The following is a 23,947-nucleotide window of genomic DNA, read 5'->3' as shown; positions in this document are numbered from 1 at the left end:
CTTACTCTAGGGGCGGACAGGGTACAGTAGGCGGGGACTCTCTGGAAATCTGCTTCATTCATGCCTTACCGGAAGGATGCTACAGAACAAAAAAAAAGTAAAATACAGAGGGGTAATGGTGGGAGCCATATTGGGTCCTGCTGTGCGTCAATGTCGCCCTGCTGTGCGTTTCCCCCGCCCCAGGCTACAACAGAGGAGAGAGGGGAGGACGTATCTGTTGGCATGGCACAAACACGGCAGCGGCCAGAGAGACCTGCGAGCGTCTCTGTGAGGCGGTGTGGCGCTAGCAGCTGCCGGGGGAGGAGCAGACCGAGCCGCACATGCTCAGTTTGGAGGAGGACTCAGGCTCCGGCTCGGGATCGGGCTCCGGTTCTGGGTCGGGCGCGTCGTCGTCGGTGGCCCCGGCTTCGGCCTCCCCGTCCCCGTCCCTGCTGGCATCATCACCCCCGGCCTCTGACGGACCCTCCTCCTGACGCCTTTTCAACCTGAGACAGATGGACACACATAGACACACACATATATATTAATACTTACAGTAGAGGCATACATACATCATATGTAAACCCCTGAATCTAATTCTAATTTTAACCTATAAATCAGGCAAACTTCCTGTTTTTCTGAGTATTTTCCTTGTTTTTCTACCCTTGTCAGCACATTAGGTCCTCAGAAAAGCAGTAAAATGAAACACAAACACAGAAAGAAACTAGCTAGCAGTCGAATGTAATGAGAGGCCTTGAGTCTATTATATAGTACTCGCCTCTGCTGTGCATAATTCTAGATATTACGCCCTCCATTATAAATAGAAGTAGATTGCCATTAATTAGAGCAATAGGATATAATAAGACATTTGCCAAACAGAAGGATTTCAGTAGCGCTGCAGAGGCAGGACCTGGTCAATAATAAATGAGGCCATCATTTAGAGCAGAACAGAACCAATATTCCTCCCTTTACATTGCAGAGAGGACACATATTCAACGATATATGGAGCCCACAGTCTTTATTTACGATGCACTGTGTGTGTGTGTTTTACTGACATGTACAACAGATTAGGTGCATTATATTTAGCCACAGCAGGGTGGGCTCTTAAAAAGCCTTCTGTCAAGTCATTTGGAATAATATTCAGTCCTCTCCTGTGAGCTGAGTGTTTACCCACACCAGTGGCTTTATCAAGACACACTGCATGCTCTATGGTTTGGTTTTATTTGCTGTGCCTCTTCACATACTGCAGCTGATACAAGTTCTTAACTTTCCTCATCTCCTGACGGTGTTCCCTCAGCGATTTAGCACAGCGATGCTCCACATTCATCCGTGCTTTAGTCCCAGTCATGGTGTAAATGCAGGTGACAGCGGGGGGAGATGTATTATTCAAGCTCTTCGTTACAAATAAAGGCATTCATTGTGAACCTTTTGAGAGGATTTTGTTTTTAAAGGAAAATGCGGTTTTGGCACAATTATTTTCGTAGATCTGATCATCATTTCTAGAAGTTATAACTACATTGTACTTCCCAAAGTAACTGCTGAGAGCTGGGAACACAGCAAAGAAGTCAACGAATGGGATGGGACAGGTTAGCCAAACTTATAACCTACACCGGTCAATGTCAACATCCACTTTCTACTTCCTGGTTCAACTTTGACCCGCTGCACTTTTCATAGTTGCGCGCTCTCATAAGCTGTGCCGCAAACGAATTCTAAGCAAGCAGGCTTTTGACTTTGTACAGTAGTGTGTTCACGCTGGAAAACAAACAAAAGTGAACGCAAAAAAGTCAGTATATGTACTAAAAAACCCTCGATTATTTGAGCGTGCACTACTATGTACACTACTCATCCACAACGCAATGCACAAAGGAAATAGAAGAGCTTCTTAGATCTTAGAACTAGATCTAAATGTGGATGGTGGTGAACCAGCTGCAGGAACATTTCAGAAAAAAAAAACATGTTTAAAGTTTAATTAGCAGAGGCGTTCTAGTCAGTTGGAATGCCTTTTGCACAGTGCACATATTGTGTTCCACTTATTACAGTTAAGTATGTTTATTTCTTGTATACTAACTGCATTAAACTATGCTACTATAAAGATAAGTATATAGTATATACTTTATACAATTAGTATGCAGTATGGAATTGAGACACAGTAACAGTTTTCCTGTGCTATGAAGGACTATTAGTGACATTAAATGAAGTGGAAGCAAATCTGGCAAACCTGTTGATTTGTTTAAAACCAGGGTTGTCTGAACACTGGTGTTTCCTGCCCTGTTTCACCTGTTAGAGGCGTTGCTGCATCGTGAGATCTCAGCAGTCACTCTGGTGAGTGCACAGCTACAAAAGTTCTAACCAACAGAGTTTCCCTTTAAGAGGAAAGACAAAGTCTCACTGTGTTTACTTTCAGTTAAGGAAAAGGGCACAGAAGGACGAAGTCCAATACTAATGCAATGAGATGTTAATATCATAGCATCGCCTTGTCATACATCCGTGATGACCTTGTTTTTTGTTCCCATGCACCCATAAAGACACCTGAGAACACAAACCGAGCCGCATTTCTTTTGCTTAAAATAATCAAACATTAGGCGCAGTTCTAGCAGCATTTTGTCATTTGCTTTTGGTGCAGCAGCATGCTTAACGTCCTCTCTGCGTTGGTGCGTCACTGTTGAATAACCGAACAGAACCCTCTGCTTTTAGCTCGTGTTATAGATGGTCTGCTGCTCTCATGTTCTCTTACTTCTCACGGTTGAAGATCATGAACTCTTGCTGCACCACTTCAAGGCACTCCTGTAGGTAGTCATTCTCCTGCAGGCAGTCAACAGACAAAACATCATCATCACCATCTTCCACGCCAACATCAACCTCGTTATCGTCATTAAGAAACTTTACGTCAGCTTCAATCCGTCAACTGGACGACCTCTGAGGTGAAAATGTCTTTTTCCTCATTTCCTTTTCATCCTCCGTTGCTCTTTTCTTTTTTTTTTTAAACAAAGTCATGAATTGTTTGTGAGCCCTCCTCAAATTGGATGTTTGGCCCGAGACAAAAATAGAAGCTCATATTTCCGAAAGCACTTGAGGCCATGACAACAGCAGTGAAGGATTCATAATTTAATAATCTTGGTAATAACGCAGTATGAGCACACACAAGCAGGCGCGCGCACACACACACACACACACACACACACACACACACACACGTACGTATGTGCTACACACACAGACACCAAGTCTCATAACCCTGCTACTGTTAGAGGTACACACTCCTTGCACACCCTGATCAGCGCTGATAATACGTGACACACACACACACACACACACAGGACTGACGTTAATAACACTGATGTCATGATGACTGTCTGATGGGAACAGGCTGCTTCTCATAAATACAGAGAGGATACCTCCTGTCTGTGGTAAATAATTTCTCAATCAAACACAACAAGGCAGAAGAGACAAAGAGACTCCAGTACTGTAAATACAATGTGATCCAGGGAACCAGCGGCAGGGCTCCAGGCTCCATCGTGTTAAGTATGTCATTCATTTCTACACAAAAATGAGGGTTTTTAATGAGAAGACAAAATGATTTTGTATACCCTTCTGTGATATTCTTTCTCCCATTGTTCAGGATGGAATAAATACAGTTAGAGCTGAAACTAACCCTTATATTCATTATCAATTAAGAAAGTGTAGAGATGTCCGAAGCTAAAACCAGCAAACGTTTTGTGCTTGATGAGGAATAGTTCCACAATTTTGGAATTTCCACAATTTGCTTTCTTGGCGAGAGTTGGATGAGAAGATAGATACCGCTCTCACATCTTTACGGCAAACATGTAGCTGGAGCCGGCAGCTTAGCTTAGCATTAAAGACTGAAAACAGACGGAAACAGCGAGCCTGGCTGTGTGCAAAGGTAACAAAAATCCCACATGGTATCTCGCTATCTTTGTACCCCAAGTGTAGAAAAAAATAACTCTTTACCATTTTTTCTCCATGAACTTGGTGAATTGCTGGTTTCTGTATGGCTTTCACAAACGCCTCTATGCTAAGCTAAGCTAATGGGCTGCCGGCTCCAGCTACATATTGAAACGGACAGACGTGAGAGTGGTATCGATCTTCTCATCTAACTCGAACAAGTGAGGAAGAACTATTCCATAAATCCCCAAATCCTTTTGTTTTGGTATAATCATTTTGACTGGTATCTCCGGCTGTAATAATCTTTCTTTCCCCCTGTTCAGTATAGAGTCTATTTTAAAACAGAGAGAAAAATCATTTTGTCTGCTGTGCTGAGAACAGAGATAATTCACAACAGCTGAGGAAGAAAAACATGCAGGGATTTGGCTCACCGCCAATCTAAAAATATGCAGTTTTGACGGGAACTGACAGACTGAGGTAAACCTGAGCTGCATTGTTATCCAGGACTGTCCCTGCCTCTTCATGTGTGCAGTATCTATGAGTAATACGCCTATGCTGCAGGTTATACGCTGCTCAGACACCAGCGTTGGGCAAGTTACTTTCAAAATGTAATACATTACATAATACTTTCATTTGAAAGTAGTAAGTTACTTTACAATACAATATTACTGCCTGTGTCAGAGTAACTGATTACGCCACTTTTGCGTTACTTTCCCTAAAATAACCGCGGACGTTGGACTTGGCATCAGAAAACGGAGGAGGGTGAGGTCGTTTCGCAGTGGGTAATCAAAGCGCAGAAGTTTATTGCAGTTCATTACAAATCCAGTGGTGGGCGATGTTGTGTAGCCTACTGAGGAGATCTGGCCCAATCACGCATTCACAAGCAGCGGTTACCACTTTGTATTAAAATCACCTGCTTAGCTATATTAACAATAGTGTGATGATATCGAACAATTAAATAGCCTAGACCCTTTTAAATAAACGAATAGCCTTGGACATGAGGGGGGCAAGCAAGACAAAGGACAAATCTAATATTGTTTTGCGCTATAGGAGTTGTATAATTATTATGTATATAATTAATATGTATAAACGGAACGTAATGGGAGTATACACATTTCTTTCTGCTGGCGCACTGGCGGAAATGGCGCAGAGTGGATGAATTCTTCGGCTGGTAACGCGTTACTTGACATAGTAAATGTAACAATATTACCAAAATCCTATTAATAACGCGTTATAAGCTATTACTAAATGTCTGCTAAAAGTAATATATTACTGTCATGTGTTACAGTTACCCCCAGCACTGTCAGACCCGTGTGGTGTCCTCTTTATAATCGTTTGCTTTTAGCACCTACATACTGAAAGCAACATTAATCTGATCTGTACGAGGCTACAAAGACCAAATTAACACAGAAACAGCAAATCACAACATTGTGTAACGGAAAATAACCCTTTTAAATGTGAAAAGGGATAAAAATAGCCCCTTCTATCATCAAAGGGAATAAGGGCCTTTTAACAGATGCAGTGACATCTTGAATTCCACCTTCATCCTCACAGCTCCCAAATCCTCCTCCTCAACGGAACATGATGCTTTTAATGCTGCGGTTATACTGAAGCTATCTGAAGCTAAAATATGAAAGATGTTGCAGATTATCACTCCTGATGTCTTGCTTGTCATTTTTCGTGGGAACATTTCTTCGTTCTTTGCTTACAATATTTTGTAGGTCTGACATCGAATACCTGTCTCCATCTTAGTGGGTTAGTTATATTAGTATTAGGGATGCTGGATTGCGAAAACATCAGGATCAACAATGTAAATAAGCTACAACTGTGTCTTTTTATTCTAAATAAAGGCTGTTATTACATCCAGACAACTCCAGTATAACCAGTAGATCTCTGGGTGCAGGGGACGACGTCACTCACGGACTGAGAATCCTTGCTGTTGTCTCGAGACCGGTTCTTGGCCAGCCTCTTCTTCTTCTTGTGAAGGGGGCGAGACTCCAGGATCATCTCCTCCAGCTCAAAGGTGGGGTCGCAGTGGAGGCGCCCTTTCTGTAGGAGGGAGATGCAGACGAGGTAATTAGAAACGCAAACACTCACACGCGGGTTCATAAATCATCTGCGGTACACACAGAGCCACAGAGTGAACAAATGCAGAGCGCACGCTGAACTGAACGCCCTGGATAACACTAACACATGCGCTCAGTAATGTGCTGTAGGTCCATGTGTACGCACACGCTGGTGAAATAGCTGCATTCAGTTCCTGCTGCATTATTTAGTTGCTACACATGCTCATTACGATCAGCAAACATAAGGAGTGCTAGTGCGTGCTTTCGAGTGTTTATTGTATGTGGGTATGCGTGCGTGTGTGTGTGTGTGTTAATATCCGGTCGCTTCACACTAACATTAGGGACAAATCCGGCCTCCATCTTCTTCTCGAACACGGCATCCCAGTTGACGTCAGCGAGGTAGGGAGATGTCTGCATGTCAGACAGGCTGGAGAAACGATGCTCTGGGTTCACTGTCAGTAGCTGGAAGGAAGGAACGGACGGAGACACACACACACGCACACACACACACACACACACACACACACACACACGCGCATGTCACCTCCCGAGTAGCAATATCACCTTCACAACTTCTCTCCTCACCCACAGCCAGGCTCGTCCCTCTGGGAGGTGGAATGAACTCGACAAATTTGTGGGTGAAAAATAGAAATCAATTTGATGGTTTCTTTCCTTTTTACCGTGCAGAAAGAGCAGCTCACAAAAAAAAAAAAAAAAGAAAAAAAAAAGATGTGGAGCCAGTGCATGTGGCTGGGCTAGGTGAGGTGAACATAACAAGGAGCCAAAAATATTCTGTTAAATTTATAATCCTTCTTTACTTCCCTGAAACTATCTTGCCATGAAAAAAAGAAAAAGAAACAACTTCTGTTTAAATTCAGACTTCTTGATAATAATACTGCCAAATAGTTTCTTTTCATATTGGAGATATTTCTGTTCTTTTCATTATTCTTCATTTGAAGTAGAAGTTTACACATACGTTGGAAATCATTCAAATTCAGCCTCGTTATTTTGAAGTACTCACTCTTATTTTATCGTAGAAATTGTTATTTTAAAAAGCCCCTTTTCAAAAGTCTTTTGTTATTTCGTTTTAGGACAGCAGTGTTGCCACCAGTCCCTGTCCCCCCGCCTCATGTTAGAGCAGCCGGCTCAGGCTACCAAATTTAGCCAGTTAACTTCTGTTAGCTAGACAAAGTAATTCTGACTCATCCAATACCTATTTATTTATTTAATATCTGCATAATTAGGTTGCCACCAAACTTTATTATGAATACTAGACAAATTCAAGCCCTTACTGATGTAGTGACCAACAGGGGGCACTGTTAGTCAAATCAGCCACTCCACCGGATTTGAATCAAAATTGTCGCACCGATCAAGACAGACGAATGCCACACACGAGTGGAGTCACTAATTCTAGAGCGGAAATAAAAACCTGGTGCTGATACAGTTGTGTTTTTAATGGAATGCCATCTGTTTAACTTCTCTCCTCGGGGTGAACATTGGAAATGCTAATGGGATGTGGCTTTTGTTGCCATGTTAACTCTCCCCCTGTGCTTTATTTTCTTCCTTTGGTCACAGGTTGATTCAGTTTTCTCCCACAGGGCCGGTTAGGTCTGTCTCGGTGGAGTCCAGACACGGTAATCGATCAGCAGCAGAGCGGAAGAGACCAACGCTCCATCCAGAACACTCAGTCACTCAGACACACAACACATGCACGCACTCATGCTCACACTTACACTCTGCCAAAAAAATATCCTTCTTAACAAGCCACGGGTTTTTATTCTCACTGCAAAACCCTGTCTTAAAACGACTTAAGAAATACTGCCAGAGGGGACGTGATCATTTGTTTTCCAGCACAGTTTCACTTGTTCAAATGACAACATGTTGACACAAAGCAGAATAAGGTAGACTATTATTACAGAGAAAATGAGTCTGATTCAAGAAATTGGCAGATTTTCACGTGTTAGAAAAGAACATTTTAAGCCTCAATATGATGTTAAATTACTTGTTATGACAAATATTATATTATTAATACACTGGTTGACACACACACACACACACACTTGCTTTGTTTCTGTGCTTCCATCCCTCAGATTCCCATCTGTCGTTTTTCTTCTCCTTTGCCCTGAGGGTCTCGGCTCATCCTCCCTCCCTCCCTCCCTCCCTCCAGCTCCAGTCCCCCTACAGTACCTGCATCCTCTGTTTCTGCGGCTTCACCGCTTTTTACCTCAACATGTAATCTCACCTCGATATCCCGGCTCTCCGTCCCACCTGCTCCTCTTTCAGAGGGGTCAGGGTTCAATTTACGTAGATTTTACTTTAACAGAAATGTAACCTGAAACTCATTCAATTAAGATACACTGCAATCAATCAACTCGTTGTTTCAGCTCTGAAAAAGATTTTTTTAGGATATTTGGGGTAAAATAAATCCAGTTTAGCCACCTGGTGACATGAAGGTGCTGGACGCAAAAAATATAGAAACTGATATCCATCATAAAAATGTTCTAAAACCAGATTATCATGAATAAGAAAAAAAAAAGACCCTGATAGGGGCAACTCCAACTGTCTTTCATTAAATCTTTGCAGTTCCAACCTTGAGTTGTATCTCTCAGTGGGAAAAGATCTCCAGGTTTTAAATTCAGTGGTCAATCCAACTCACCTTCCTCAAGAGGGAGACCAGGTCCTTGGGCCAGGCTGGGTTGTACTGGACACTGACTGTACTGAAGAGCTGAATCAGGGACTCCACTGAGTTACTGGCATGTATTTCGTAGGGCCTCTGTTGTGGAAAGAGGATGACAAGAGAGAGAACAAGAAAGAAATGTGGATGAATGGAGGGAAGCTCAGTTTTTGCAACCTAATAACATAAAAACTCAAACTCCCGTCATTCCTCACCCATCCGCGCAGCACTTCGAAGGCCGTCACCCCTAGTGACCACCAGTCTACTTCAAAGGCGTAGCCCGTCCCTCCACTTACAAAAGACTGGAAGATCTCTGGGGCTGAAAGCGCAAACGGAGAAGAAAGAGCTTTTCAAACCGCTGCCTGTACATGTGGCAAAAAGAAGCGTGTGTTCCTTTGCAAAATGTCAGACTGTTCACGTCCCCTCAGCTGTGCAACGTAATCACGAGACAAGGTGGGACATTTTTGCATTTTTTTTTTTTTGCCTCAAGTTTTCACAAATAAACGCAAGATCTGTAATTTCTATAATTATGTTCATACAAGTGCCTCTTAAGTGATGAGGGTGTTCAGAAATCAGCAGAAATCTGAGTCTAGTACCTTCTAGCAGCACTATCTGCTACAGTAAAAGCTTGCCACATGCTTACAATTAACAAGTCACATCTTACTGAGGTTATCTCCCTAAAAATGTCAGAAACAGTTTGTGAAAATTAACTAAACCGTCTCTTCTAAAGGACATTTGAGCATTTTGGAATGTTTACCGTGTCACAGAGATCACATTTACAATTCTAGACTATTACTTTTAAAAGTGACATTACTCACTCCTCCAACGGCAAGAACACAACAACCTTTTCCTTACCACCCTTCTTTTTGCCCAGTAAGGATATGTATTTGCATAATGGCAAGATGGCTGTGATGCAGCTGCAAAGCAAAGTTACCCATGTAGGGCTTCGTTCCAGCCAAGGCCGTGGCTCTCTCCCCGTCCTTTATTATCGTCGCGATGTTGAAGTCCGTCAGGTGAGCGTGACCTGAGATCACAAAATCGAAATGAAAGTCCATCCAACATTTGGTAAACACATTCCTCTGATGGCATGAAAAGGAAAACATTTCAAAATGAAACGAGTGACGGCAAAATCTGACATTTCAGTAAACTGGATCGATGTGTCCTTGCGGTTTCGCGTGTCAGGCTCACATCCCTGACTCCTCTGACCTTGTTACCGTTGTGATTCATTAGTAGCTTGCAGGGTCATTTTTGTGCCCTACTTGTCACAATGAACTCACTGCTGTGTGTGTGTGTGTACACTGTGCACTTAAAAAGGTTTTCGACTGTTACGTACCTTCTGCTTTTCCCTGATCACACAGACACTTAGAAACATGACACATATACACATACAGATGCTTCACGGCCATATTTACATATAACCTTTACTTAATCAGATAATCTCATTGAGATCAAGATCTGTTTAGCAAGAAAACCTGATTAGAGCAGAGATGAGACAAACAGGCGTATAAACACAGCATCAGAAAAAACAACAGACATCCCTAAAGAGTTCCAAAATTGCACGTTAAAATTCATCCAATGGGATGAGATGTTGAGGTTTTAAGTTCAGTATTCACTGGTGGGGCATCAAGAGTTAGCCAGAGCAGTCCTGGGATCTGCTCTGATGAACAGTGGTGGTAAATTTGAGAAGAGATGTACTGTACCGAGGCAGCTTTAGTAGGAGACAGTTCTAAACAAAAATGACACAGTGACTCAGAAACGACTGAATGTGGTAAACTGCATCAAGTTGTTTTAAGGTGGATAGAAAGAAGTCTGAGGTTCTGCAGAGAGGTCTGTAATCTAGACGTGGTTTGAGGTGGGTGGGGCGAGCATATGAGATTGTTCATCTGCATAAAAATAGATACCACAGTCTGTGTTGGAGTAATATAATAATAATGGACCGAGCACAGAGCCTTGTGCTGCCCCCTTGGTTATTAAATTGGAGGCTGATCCGAGACCATCAGTATTGTCCAGATTGCTTGTGAAATCAGTTCTGACAAAGACGTTTGAAGGTGTGCTCCCCCTTCCTGTCCACGTAGGCTAAAATAAAGGCTGAGTATTATTGAACTCATCTGCTGCGCACACACACTCACACACACAAAGTCAATGGTTCACACTCTTACCTTGCTCATCCAACAGGATGTTGTCCGGCTTGACATCTCTAAAAAGGAGACAAGACACTCAGATCAAAAAAAGGTTCGTCACGTAAATCACCTTAATACAGAAAAGCACCCTAATTTTAGTCCTAACCATCTCAGCCCTAACATTAGTCAGGTTTGTTTCATGTATTAACATGAGGGAGGTCCATTGTCACTGGACATTTAAGTCACATGCTTCATCTACATCATGATTTATCAGTATATCAACTTTTCCTCTTTAGCCAATTGTAAAAACTTGCTTCTTCCCAGAATTTCCGGCATCTCCACTCCTTTTATTTGTGCCAGAGTTGTTTTATTTCTCCTGAAAATGGGCATGAAAATAGGCGGCTGGAAACACTAATGAACTGTTGCTGTTAGCAAATACCCCGAATCTGAACACTTTTACTAAATGCATAATCTCTCCCTATAATTCTCTGTTAAATCACAAACAGTGTAATAGTGCATAGTGTCTGTGGCCAGGTGGGAAAGACTGAGATTAGATGTGTACAGTATGTGTGGATGCAAAAGCCTGTAGGAGGTGTTTGGCGGCTGTGTGAATTACATGTTGTTGCAACATGTTAAATTTGTGCATGTGTGTGTGCGTGCTTGTGTGTGTGTGTCAGTGAGACAATTCTCATTCCCTGCATTTCAAACGTTGCCAGAGCACATGAGCACACAACCATCACCGATCCCCCCTGGAGGCTCTCTCAGGTTTGTCTGCACATGCTTAGTACACCGGGCACCCATGCAACGGACACATTGGGGCACACACTTACACCCGTGCACACACACACACACACACACACACACACATCTCGACATTTCCTCCAAGCCCTCCGCAGGCAATTAACAGAGTGCACACAGCTTATTTAATTATGCCGCACGTCACGCTGGTGTGGAGAATACACACGGTCCGCAGAGAGCATCTACACTTCCCATAGGACGCCTTTGTTCAACTGAGGCTATGCAATGCTAAGCTGATGCTAATATCATCTGCCAAAACTCTTGAAGGGGAGTGGTGGAGTGGACTGATGCAGCAGTGCGAGGCTGGAGGGAATTACATACATGTCCACAGGAAGAATCCTGATACGAGTGCCAGCTACAGCGGCGTGCCATTTTGTTTGATGTACAAAAATTCACTCAACGCTGAACTCAATTTGCAGCAAGCAGAGAAACCAACATTAAACGGCATGTAAAGTGAATTCTGATTTTGTGCAGGAACAGGCCGCCTGGGTGAGGTGATCTGACGAGCAGCAGTTTTAACATGTTGAAGGTATGATGGAGACAGATGAAGCAATCTGTTGGTCTGTGCAGAGAGGAAAACAAAAGAGAGGAGGAGAGACAGGAAAAAGGACTCTCCACTTCTACTTCCCTTCTTCTCATAGGACCAATTTTACCTCCTTGGGCATAGTGGCAGATGACTGTTGCTAGGAGACCGGAGACCCTTCTTCCTTCAGTTGGTGCAACAAAATAATTGTATAGTATTCTCCTGTCAAAAACTTACAGGGTGGAACAAAATTGTAGAGCTGGGGACGGCCATGGATACCCAGGGATTGGATTACGGCTCCGAGAGCAGACACAATTGTGTCAAAGGCAGAACAGTTGATGTCAAGGAGAGGGTGAAAAAAAACATTGAGAGAAAAAAAAAAAACCCCGGCACACATAGGCAGCATCTGTCACCTACTTCTAATGGCAGTTCTGAAATGTACATCACAGACGTCTTTGCCAACTAGACTGGGGGGGAAAACAAGAGACAGTCGCTACCTGTGGTGTAGTGAAACGTGGGAGAGTGACTGACTCGCTGGATTTACACTGCATCACACACGCTTGTAATGTTATATAATACATGGAACTCATGAGAAATGTGATACGATATGTCAATCTGTATAATGCAGGCGCATACACTCAAGCAGCTTACTGTAAATCCACCTGTGTGGGTAAACATTTGTAGAATGATGTACATATAAAAATCTAATTCCATACACAGTATGCAGTATATGGCGCCTAATGCGTTTTTTATGTGGTAATGTTTTGCTTTTAATAACAGGGATCATTTTGGAACACACACTTATTCGCTTTCTTGCTAGATGAGAAGATCGATACCACTAACTACCAATGAGCCGTGCTGGAGGATGCCAGGAAGTTACTGCTCCGAGCCAAGAAATAGTTCTAACCCCCCCGTTTGTATACAGAATAAACAAATAAGATAAAACATGCTATGCTAACCCTCGGTATTTCACAAAATGTCTTTCTTTTAACACTTATGCAGAGCTTCTTTATGTATTTTCAATTAGTTCATTTTACTAAGACACCTGGATTTACACATTTGCAGGCAAGGTGCTTCATAAGTTTCACAAGTTTTTGTTGATACTGTGCTGAATGTGTAGGTAAATCAGAGAACACAGGCTTCACTGTCCACAGACATACAAAACTGCACAACTAGACACACACACACACACACACACACACACACACACACACACACACACAGACAGTATACTGTTGTTTGAAGGAAGAAATGCAGCACCAACGAGGTTTTGAACGAGGTGCAAACTGTTTTTCAGCCGTCTGCGGCACTAAATCAGCCGTCTGCAGGGATCCAGCTCTTTCACTTACTGGACTGCACAGACGCAAACTGCTGCGCTCAGCATATTTGGACAAAAAGCTGCGGACAGCGAGTCCACCCTCGTTGAAGATGATGGATGGTAACAATTACAGGAACACACGAGGGCTATCTTTATATAGATATAAAGTAACGTAAATAAAAAAACAAGGATGCCCAAATGCCTAGATAAGTAATACCTTCAGCCCACACCAAGACTCAATGAAAACTGTATGAAAAAAGCCTTCACACAGTCTGCTTGTATAAGGCTCCTCCCGCATGTGTGGTCATCTATGTTGATACTTCTACTCTTAAAAACAGAGTTTGGACAGAGTGATTGTGAGTGCACGGATACAACAGGAGGTTAAAAATGGTGCGAAATCGAGAACATGTAAAGGGCACACTTTCCAAAATAAAAGCATGACTAACCCTTTCTACTGCCCTTTCTCTGTAGCTGTAGTCCATGCATGAAGAATAATGCAGTGTCATCTGACAGAATGCTGAGATCAAGCAGGTGGATTAGTCAACAGGACATGATAAAGGTGGCTGTAAATATATATATATATACATCTATACTAACACACCTGAGTCATGTTTACAGCACAAAGAACTGCATATAAAGCTAGTTTGAAAGGCACTGCGACTCTGTGGTTCTGACACGAAGAGTGCTTACACAAAGGAAAAAGATGATTGCAGTATATGGAGAGGAGATAACACGTCGCGATGTAAAGAAAATACGCTCGACTTTGACTTGAATTCATTTTGGCGTTCGAGTTCCACTCTGAAGAGTGAATCATTGCATTCATAAATCATCGACAATAACGCCGCAAGCCGGAGGAGCTGAACACAATGACGAAAACCTCCTGAATACTAAAAGTCGGAGACACAACCTTGAGTTGATCTTCAGAGTTGTTTCAATGCAGGAGGAATTCTAGCCTTTGAACTTGAAACTGTGGTTTTAGTCTATTTGATGAAAGAAACTATAATGATGTAATGGCACTGACACTGGTGCTTTTGGTGTATTTGAAAATCATTATAAGTATTGTGGATACGAACACTATGGGTGTGTTTGGGTGTTTAACGTGTCTGTCTCTCTCTGATCTGCTGTTTTGAAGATTGGATCAAAACCCAGACAATAAGGCGTCTGGTCCCACATCGGCAATGACATTGTATTTAATGTTTAAGTCACTTTGTCCGGTGTAAAACTTCAACAACGAGGACCTAAAAGAATCCATACTACCATGACTTTTGTCTACAAAACAGATCAATAAGTCACAAGTTACAGTTTCCCTCAGCAAATTTTAGTCTCACAGCTCTCATCAGTTGTTTCCAGATGCAGCAGGCAGCCGTTTTCACCTGAACAAATTCTGATAAGCCCACTGTATGCTACCTGCAGGGCACAGAGTCAGAAACTAGCTGGTTAACATAGTGGAAGGACGTTTTGGAGACCTGAGCTGAGGAAATGAAAAAGAGGAACGCGTTACCTATGGATGATGTGCTGGTTCTGCAGGTAGTCGAGCGCCAGTGTCATCTCACAGAGGTAGAGTTTGACGGCGTCCTCGCTGAACTGGACGCTCTGCTGCAGGTGGTAGCGCAGATCTCCTCCCAGCAGGAGGTCCACCACCATGAACATGTCCTCTTCATCCTGGAAGGAGTACCTGGGACCGGGGGAGGACACAGTGCTCACTCACTGTCCAGTGTGGAAAGAAAATCTATGCAAACTGACCGAGCACAGACACAAGAAGCACACACAGTATAGGGCCTTATATGCTCCTGCATGCAGTAAACAAAGTACATTGCATGTGTTATATCTGCAGACACACATGCCTGTTTATACAAACACAAGGACACACATGGTAGAAAGCCATATCTACGTGCAACCACAGGAAAACATGCCCTATTCATGCATCTGTATCTGTCTTGTACCTAAGCAAATACCTTTGAATCAGCAACATTCATGCATATTGCATAATATGTATGTCAATGCTTGAGGCAGGCTTTGAACATGCACATTGGAAGGTCATAGATATAATAATAATAGAACACCCATCACTACCCTCACAACATGCCACATATCTGAAGGAATGCAAAAAGAGAGGAAGTTACTGTCGAATTAAATCTTGAAAGCAGCCCATCTTTGCTTGATTCGACTTAATTGAAGGCTGCTCGTGGTCCGCTAAACATATTTTGTCAATCAGGCTTACTAATCATGCACATCAAATTAAAGCACAGCCTCTCAGTGATCTGGGTGGGGATTTGTAACACTCCGCTCCACAATTTCTGCCCCAGACACTGAACAAAACATTAAGCCACACGGGTGAACAAACTGTTTTTGTACAACAGAATTTAATATCTCATCTATGAAAAAAAGAAAAAAAAAGAAAAGGCAGAATAATATCTTAATAGGCCCCCCATGTCATTTTGCAGCGGAGGAGGGAAAACAAACTGAGCCTTAGTGATTTCTCCTATCAAACTCGGTTTAATGTGGTTGCTACTGAGCCAATTCTTTATTTTCCCATTAAAGCTCTGATACTGTGGTGGTATTACTTCTTTTATTATAGCTGCAGGTTCCCTCTGTATCTTCAGGCTTGGCCCTGAACACCCAGGGGGACATTCTGATTGGTCCTATTCAGGTGCAATTTCCTGCCTCTCTATAAGTGAGAAATGGGGCCTGTTTGCTGCAGAGCGAAACTCATTCCATCTCATCCACAGATTGGTGGTTCTGCCACAGAAGAAAAGAAAGCCCGTTTGCAGTACGGTTTGGTCTTTCTCTTCTCCTAATACACTGCGTAGATTAATTGATGAAATGGCCTAGACTTTCATGTGATAGGATAGATAATGGGCAGAAAGCACACTCTATTGACTCAGTGAACACAAAACAACACATACTGTAGCGTTCTTCCCTGATGCATTAGATTATGAGCCTCAATTGCAAGACAAAGAAAAAACTTCTTGCACGATCTTGCACGAAGGTTGTACTACCATCACCCACTTTTCCTCTGTCTCATTAGACACCCTGCCACTACTGCGGCAAGGCAGTCCTGTAACATGCACTCAATAGGAAATGACAGTAGAGCCACCTATATCAGACACAGTAAACCAACCCGCCCTGACCCTTCAAAGATCAGCCTCACTATTAAAACACAGAGCCGCCTCGGCAGATGGTCGGCCCCAGGATGTTGTTTGCTGCTGGCAGGGATTCCTCACTGTCACCTTTTTATCACCTCATTGTCACAGTCTGATTCCCAGTATCCAGTTGACAGATGAGCTTCCTCTGAGGCGGCACACGCTATCTCAGTGGTCCACAAGGCAGTCTTCCCGTGCCGCTGCCGAAATATCTGGGCTCCTAGGAGAAAGGCTGCAGCAGCTCGGGCTGGTTGTCACTTCCTTCCCCACCTTCGCTGAGGTGACAAGGAGATGTCAGATATGGGCCGACAACTGGAGCATATGAAAGCTCCAGCGCTGACAAGCCTTGTCACCTTTAAGACTCTTGCAAAGGATGGGACAGAGAAGAAACACAAACAACTTTATTTCCCATTTTTTGGGGGGAACACTTCACTCCATTTGACAGTCCTAAATCCAATAAAGGACTCTTCTGCTCTCTGGGAGTGGAAAGGAATACTGGTGAAACAATAAAAGACAGGAAAGTGACAAGTACAGTTTTAGTTAAAGGGTACTTGTTTTGAAATATACAAGTCCACCCATCCCTCCGTCTGTTTTCTGGCAATTATTCAGGTCTTGGTCACCGTGGTAGCAGATTAAAGGGGTCAGTATACTTCAGACAAAGTGCTTTCTGAAAGTCAGCCAACTTGCCGTTGCAATTGCCAATGTTTTGAAGTAACAAAGTATACAGGGTCTTTCTCAAGCTCCCTTTTTTCCTATTTCACACAACTACTTCCATCACTTTTCATGAGTACAACCAAGTGCAACACTATGAATGCTGTTGAAGAGAGAAAGTGTGTGCCCTTATGCCCATTTGTAGGGATGATAGCGTCTTATCACTCTCTATGATCGCAAGCTCTAAACCCCATCATGCGGAACAGGTATTAACTTTTGACACCGTCAAACGACATGTTGTACGAACCGGTTAGTCTCTAGCATACTCCAGCCTTAAGCAAAGTGGTGTAAAGTCCAGGTGTCCCTTTCCCAAGCCACGTCCTCCAGCATGTTCCTGGGGGATCCCAAGGTGTTGCTAGGCCAGATAAGATGTACAATCTGTCCAGCATGCTCAGGGTCTACCCCTGGGTCTCGTCCCAGGTGGACATGCCCGGAATACCTTTACAAGGAGTTGTCAAGGAAGAATCCTAACCTCAACTGGCTGCTTTTTATACAGAGGAACAAGAGTTCCACTGCGAGCTCTTTCCAGATGTCCAGGCTCCTCATCTTGTCCCTTAAGGAGGGTAAGGAAAAAATCATTCCAGATGCAGGTATTCAAGGACATATCTACTGTAAGGGGACAGTATACATTGGGGACAGAGGAGAGATGAAATGTGACAGGTTGTGATCTACATTCAAGATGGTAATTTTGTCCGCATATGGCAGAGACAATAAGAACAAATGCCTAGAAGAGACATTTGTATTTCCAGCAATCATCTGTGTCAATCATGGAAAAAGAAGAGATCACATTATGGCTACTTCTGGAGCATGTTTGTTGGATCCAGAATGTAGCTCTGAATCTCCTGAAGAGCCGTTGAATGTAGAAAGCGTTCTAACTGCTTGCTGGTTAATTTCACTCCACCATGTGATGCAAGATGCAGCCTTGAGTTGAGATGACTTAAATTTGAAATGAACTGCCGTGAGATGCTGTAGTGATGATACTGACTGGTATCCATGGATGAAAACAGAGCTACCTAAGTGGGACTGAACCTATAAAACCAAAACAATGAACTGAAAGAAGCTTTTATGCTAAGTAGAGCTGTGGGAAACTGCAGAGTTAATATTTTTCTGTGGGTTTGTCACTTTAAGAGACACCTTTCACATTAGTCATTTCATCTATTGTCAATGCACAAATGTTGAGCGCAGCTTCAGCTATTCTATATCTATGTTATAGAACTTCACACACTGGGACACTGTAAACGGTCCAAATAATATTTTACCACTAATCTCATTTAATGTGCCCTCAGTTGCTCTTGATATTGAAAAATGAACACAATTTATTGCGTGGTGCTTCATAATGAGCACAGAGGAGTTGCGGGTCAAACCCTTGAGCGTCAGTGAATGCCTGGCAGTAATCTGGGGTCTGGGAGAGCTGTTACTGTCCAAAACCAGGAGGAGGCCATGTGGAAAGGCCAGGACAGGACTAGGCTGCGACAGTCACAGCGACTAAGGGAGGAAGGTTAGCTGGCTGGAAGGAGTACAAGGAACAGGCTGAAATAATCAGGCCACAATGACAAATGAGCCCTGGGAGGCAGGGAGGAGAGAGGGAAATAGAGGGACAGCACGAGAGGAGAAGAGTTTTGAGGAAAAAGCGAGAGAGAAACAAGAGCTTGTGATTCTGTTGGCTCGAGTTGGTCTGCAAAGTTTCAATGGCCTACATAAAGTTGATGATAGAGATGTGCTGGCTGGAACTGGCTGCATGACTCAATCACGAGACACTCGCTCATGCTCCTCTGAGGATTCCTGCAACAATGGTGCGAGTGAACGCTGCGTCTCCTCTCAGCGGCCTTCAGCCGGTCGCCTTAAGACACAACACCTCCACTGGCCTGCTTTCACAAGGTGCACTTTCCGCGCCCTACAAAAAAGTTCTTTAAAAGTAGTGTGTGGGGCAGTTTCAGAAAAGTCCTTCAAGGCTGCAATTCCAGGGCAAAATAATCTGTGGATTCACAATGCCATATTAGAGTAACAGACTCCTGCGCTTTTGGAAATGATCCCATATTTTGCTTTTTATGAGGATGATTTAAGGCTAAGCCCCCTCTCAGGGCTTGTTATAACTGCTGACTGGGGGGGTAGAGGCTAATTTGTTCCACAGTCTCCCAAGACCTTCCATCCCGGCCTGAAATCAATATTCCTAATGGAGGCTGAACACGGCACATCCATCCTCACCACTCCTCTTGCTCACTTTTGGACGCTGATGAAGGGATGGACAGTAGAAGGAAAGCACCACAGACCGCTCTTCCAGATGACTCACCCCTGTTTTGGTTTTGAAACCTTTAAAATCCTTTAAGACGATCCCAAGGGACTGTGTTTAAAGCTCTAACTCTTTGACGACACTCGCTGCGACTACCCTCGTCGCTCTGCTGTTTTCAGCAGCGCCATGGCAGCGTCCATTTGGCCATGATTCACTGCTGCGTCTCTGGGCCCTCAGGGAGAACGGGTGATGCTGTTTGAGAGTGATCTGTTGTGATGTAACGCTTGAGGCGAAACTTGCTTTTATAATGAAGTACTATACTCCGTAGACCAAGGGGATCACATTCATCGCTGCGCCCTAATGCTGGTTCTTCTCTCCCTGCTTCTCGGTGGGGCGAGGTGACCCCTGCACTTTGCGGTTTCGAACATATGTGAGGGGAAACAAGAAGTCGGCGTCTTCTCATGTGTCACAAATCCTTACAAGGATTTATGTGGATTTGGTGTGTGCAGCAGATGATAGTTCATTTTTCCCCCTCCAAGGTAATCCATTCAATGTACCCTCGACTCCTACACATCATATCTATGCAGCGAGGGAATGGTCGCAGCAATTACTGTGGGCTGCAAACTTGACATCCGCCCAGCTTAAAGGCAGCCTTTACCATGCTGATGGGATTCAGTGCGGGCTTTCACAAGGTTGCTTCCTAATGAATTTCCTCTGAAGCTACGGACGGAGCAGCGGAAATTCAGGATGTTTCGGTGAAGTCGAGACAGAAAGTGTGTCTGTGTGTGTAGGTAAGAGCTGGAGGAAAACCTTACAAATCCTCTTAGTCTGCACATCTCTTTTTTTGACAAAACAAATCAATGCCAAATACTTTTTTAGTGCTGTCTTGTGCACCCATCCTCTACGCGATGCCCCCCCCCCCCCCGTGATTGCAGGAATCATTACTTCCTCTGACAGCTGTTTGGTGTATTTTCCCACATTCTCTCTGACTCTGACTGTCTCTTTGGCTCCCTCCTGGCACTGCATCAATAAAAAAGACTCCTCTGAAGCTTTATCAAACCTGGTGTTTCTCGTGACTTGCATCTTTTTACGTTTTGTTTGCTTTTGAAAAAAGGCAGTTCCCTAAAAACCCCAGCTGGTCTATCGCACATCCATTAAAAATGTGCCGAAGTGCCCAAATGCCAAGCGCCAGAATTTGTAACGCTCTGTTTGACGAGCCTATGCACACTGGCAACTGTCTGATCAACAGGGAATTGGTCAAACAGCATACCCACACGGTGAACCAATTAGGTTGCTAGTTGTTATACAGTAAGGGAGACGATGGGAAGATGAAGCGGAGTTCTCATCAGTCCTATCTCATTACTTGTCGGCTGAGATGCTGTCTCAAACAGCAGCTAAATGAGGCAGACAGCTCATGAGCTGCATACAGGTGCAACACATAACAATGCTGTCACACACAGACGCTCGCAAAGTGTCTGCGTAAACTGGGGCAGAAATAAGGAACCATACCTTACCATAGACTCAAGCTATAAATTGATTTCCTTCATGTCTCACTGTTTTCTCCAGCTCGAGGAGAAAAAGCAAAACTTTCCTCGAATTATACTTTTTTTTGTGTGTGCAGAGAGAACGCTCAACACGAGAGGCTTTAGTTCCCACAGATGATCTTTAGAGCAGTCCTGCATGAATCCATTTCCTTGGTGAGGATGGAACAGCTCCACACTTGACCTCCTGACGGTAGGTTTGCACAATGAGGGTACCACAAATGGTGTTCTGGAGCAAAGCTATTCTACACATTTCGTCACCGTCTCTGGTGGATTCGCATGGGACCAGAGTGATGCTAACGTCACAAAAACGTCAACACAGCTGCCCAAGTTCGGGGTCTGTGCGTGCCACACCAACGGACTCGTATAGTAACAGCTGCATCCAGACACCCAGCTGCTTTCACATGGCATCTCTGTCTCGTCACACGATCTGATGGCAACAGTTTCTGCAACCTGTCACTGTGATGCTTTATTTGTTATGCAGATTTGACAGCTTCCCGATGTTTTTCAAGAAGGCCAGCCAAATACAAACAGGCAAGCTCTGACGATGAGGGAAGGGGACACTACTGTTCAGAGAAGCCGACTTAAGGCCCTTAACTTCAACAGCGATAACTTTCGCAAAAAATATAAACTGTTGGGGTACCATTAGGGTACACTGAGCATTTCTGCCAATTATATTTCCTTTAGGAGACACTCATGTCGAAAAAATCATAGACATCTTTCCTTCTTGAAAGGGTCTGCACCTCCCAATATCAAAAAAAAACCCAAACACCTGCAAGTATAACGGGGTCCAAGCACCACACCCACCTGCAGAAAAAAAAAAAGACTTACAGATGTTTTAGTTGTCCAGGTTTTGAGATCTCAGAGATTTCTGTCACCAGTGGGTACCATGGAGGTGAATAACATTTTTTGTTTGTGGTGTTCAAACTTATTTAAACATTCAACAGCAATGTTTCTTTTCCAGAAACAACATCCCTGTCCCAATGAACAGTTGTTGCTGGAACTACTTTCCACCAAAGATACTGTTCATATAAACCACTGCCAGTGTGTCCTGTGGCTTATTAACAGTTGCTGTTGAATGTTTTCACTCTCATCTCAAATCCTTGGCAAATCAAACAAAAAGTCTCTGCATGCATATGATGTCACTAGAGGTATGTCACACAACAGACCAACTAGGACTATTTGTGTGTGTGTGTGTGTGTGTGTGTGTGACAATTACACACTTGGTATGAGGGAAGCTGGCTAGGATCACATTTTCTTACATGCTCCCAGTGAGATGGATGGGCCCTCTCTGGAGCATCTCTGTGAAGCCGACATAAAACTGAGGAAGGAGGTGTGAAGAGTGAAACTTCTCGTTCCCACGTAGCCGCAATGATACAGTTTAGCATTTTTGTCACTAATGGGCATTTGAAATAGTGCTGGATGCAGAGTATGAGAGAGAGAGAGAGAGATAGAGAGAGAGAGCGAGAGAGAGCAGCACAGCACATGGAAAACTAGAACACAGAAGGCTTTGGCAGCCATACACTCCTGCAGGGAATTATACTATAAAAAATACACAGACCTACTACTGTACGCTCATTAAAATGCCCTCAGTTTGTTCTAGTAGAGTGGCTTCTCTAGATTATCCTGTAGATTCAACTTAAATCATTCACAACTTGGTGAGGGAACGAGTCCGGGACGCCACTTTGTCTTGGTTCATCTGCTCACTATCGCCACATAATCGATCCATCATGGGATGCGGGAATAACAAAATATTCCACCGGCGATTGCTCCGAAGATAGGCACGTGCAATATCATTCCACCAATTACAGAGGAGTGAAGTGCTTTGTGTAATATGCCGTGAATGCCGTGCCAGGTCCCCAATTACATTTAGAAATGTGTCCCGCTCGGAGATGAGCGTTGAATAATGAAAGCAGCCTCCGTTCACCCACATATCAGACTCAAGGGAAGAGTGAGGTCATTTCAAACCACAGTAATTATCAAATGCGTGTTACATGGGCTCAGAGTCAAAATTAATATCCAAAAATATCTCTCCTGTGTTAATTGTTTCATAAGTTAATAGCGGTTTGGTTTCTGGAGCAAAATTTGTTTCAAGCCTTAATGAAACTAACAAAACTTTGTTTTGTTTTCCCACTCAGTGCCAAATGCAGAAGATAAAGTGCATGCAACACTTGGAACATAATATTCACAAAGATCTATTTTAGGGCTGCAACAGATCTGAGAGCGAGCATGCACTTGTCTATTGAGAATAAATACACAGAAAAGCACAGACAGACAAAGCAGGCGACCGACACAGGCAGCGCAGACCACATTGAAAGTGTAAAAACATAGGATAGTCACCAGAGATTTACTAAAAAAACATGTTCAATTTCCTGTAGGATCTCAAGCTCTCTAAAGACGTTTCGGACCTCATCTCTCTCTATGCACTGCTGTTTGTTCATGTACTTCATGGCGTACATCTTCTCGGTGTCCCTCTTTTGCACAATGCATACCTGCAGCAAGCAAGGACAGGATGGAGAGAAAAAGAGGGAGAGGGGGGAGAGAAAGAGAAATGGACAAAATTAAGCACATTAGATTTTATAAAATAACAAATAAACACGCTCGAATGAACACAGATCTGATTGCAAAAATTGCATTGGCAGGGAAACGAGGATTACATCACTGCTAAGGTGTCGGAGCCAAGTTTCAGCCACGCTGCTATGCAAATCAAATATGTTTTCAAAATAGCCCACAGCATCTTTCAGCTGTTGATTAATGCGGTCGTTGCGATGGATACCCTATGCAGAGGCACAAAACGCTGACGCGCTGAGCAAACTCTAATGAACTTCATTTTCAAACCCAGAAGTTGGCGGCGGAAACCACTTCCAAACAAATCACCTCGTTATTTATTCATCACAAGTTTTGCGGTTTTGTCAGGAAGTGGCTGCGGGTCGGGAGCGGG

The 23,947-nt window shown here is 43.5% G+C and overlaps 1 protein-coding gene across 3 annotated transcripts; it reads right to left on the bottom strand.

The window, feature by feature from the left end:
• Positions 1 to 283: 283 nt before the first annotated feature.
• On the bottom strand, positions 284 to 23,480 carry LOC139294224 (serine/threonine-protein kinase 32C-like). Of its 3 annotated transcripts, XM_070916069.1 has the most exons (11): positions 23,347 to 23,480; positions 14,883 to 15,056; positions 10,782 to 10,819; positions 9,557 to 9,646; positions 8,838 to 8,941; positions 8,605 to 8,721; positions 6,285 to 6,410; positions 5,803 to 5,931; positions 2,714 to 2,781; positions 386 to 485; positions 284 to 352 (listed from the first exon to the last, which is right to left on the bottom strand). In XM_070916069.1, exons 1-11 carry the CDS (start codon positions 23,463 to 23,465, stop codon positions 284 to 286), a joined length of 1,134 nt encoding a protein of 377 aa, XP_070772170.1. In that variant the 5' UTR covers positions 23,466 to 23,480. The 3 variants fall into 3 exon arrangements, with proteins under 3 accessions (XP_070772170.1, XP_070772169.1, XP_070772171.1); XM_070916068.1 differs by having other exon boundaries at positions 284 to 485; XM_070916070.1 differs by lacking the exon at positions 9,557 to 9,646 and having other exon boundaries at positions 284 to 485.
• Between the last annotated feature and the right edge of the window lie 467 nt (positions 23,481 to 23,947).

Source organism: Enoplosus armatus, chromosome 12 (genome assembly GCF_043641665.1).
Source record: "Enoplosus armatus isolate fEnoArm2 chromosome 12, fEnoArm2.hap1, whole genome shotgun sequence".
In the NCBI taxonomy this organism is placed as follows: Eukaryota; Metazoa; Chordata; class Actinopteri; order Centrarchiformes; family Enoplosidae; genus Enoplosus; species Enoplosus armatus.
The sequence above is the reverse complement of the archived record's forward strand: the minus strand, read 5'-3'. Positions and strand labels throughout refer to the sequence as shown.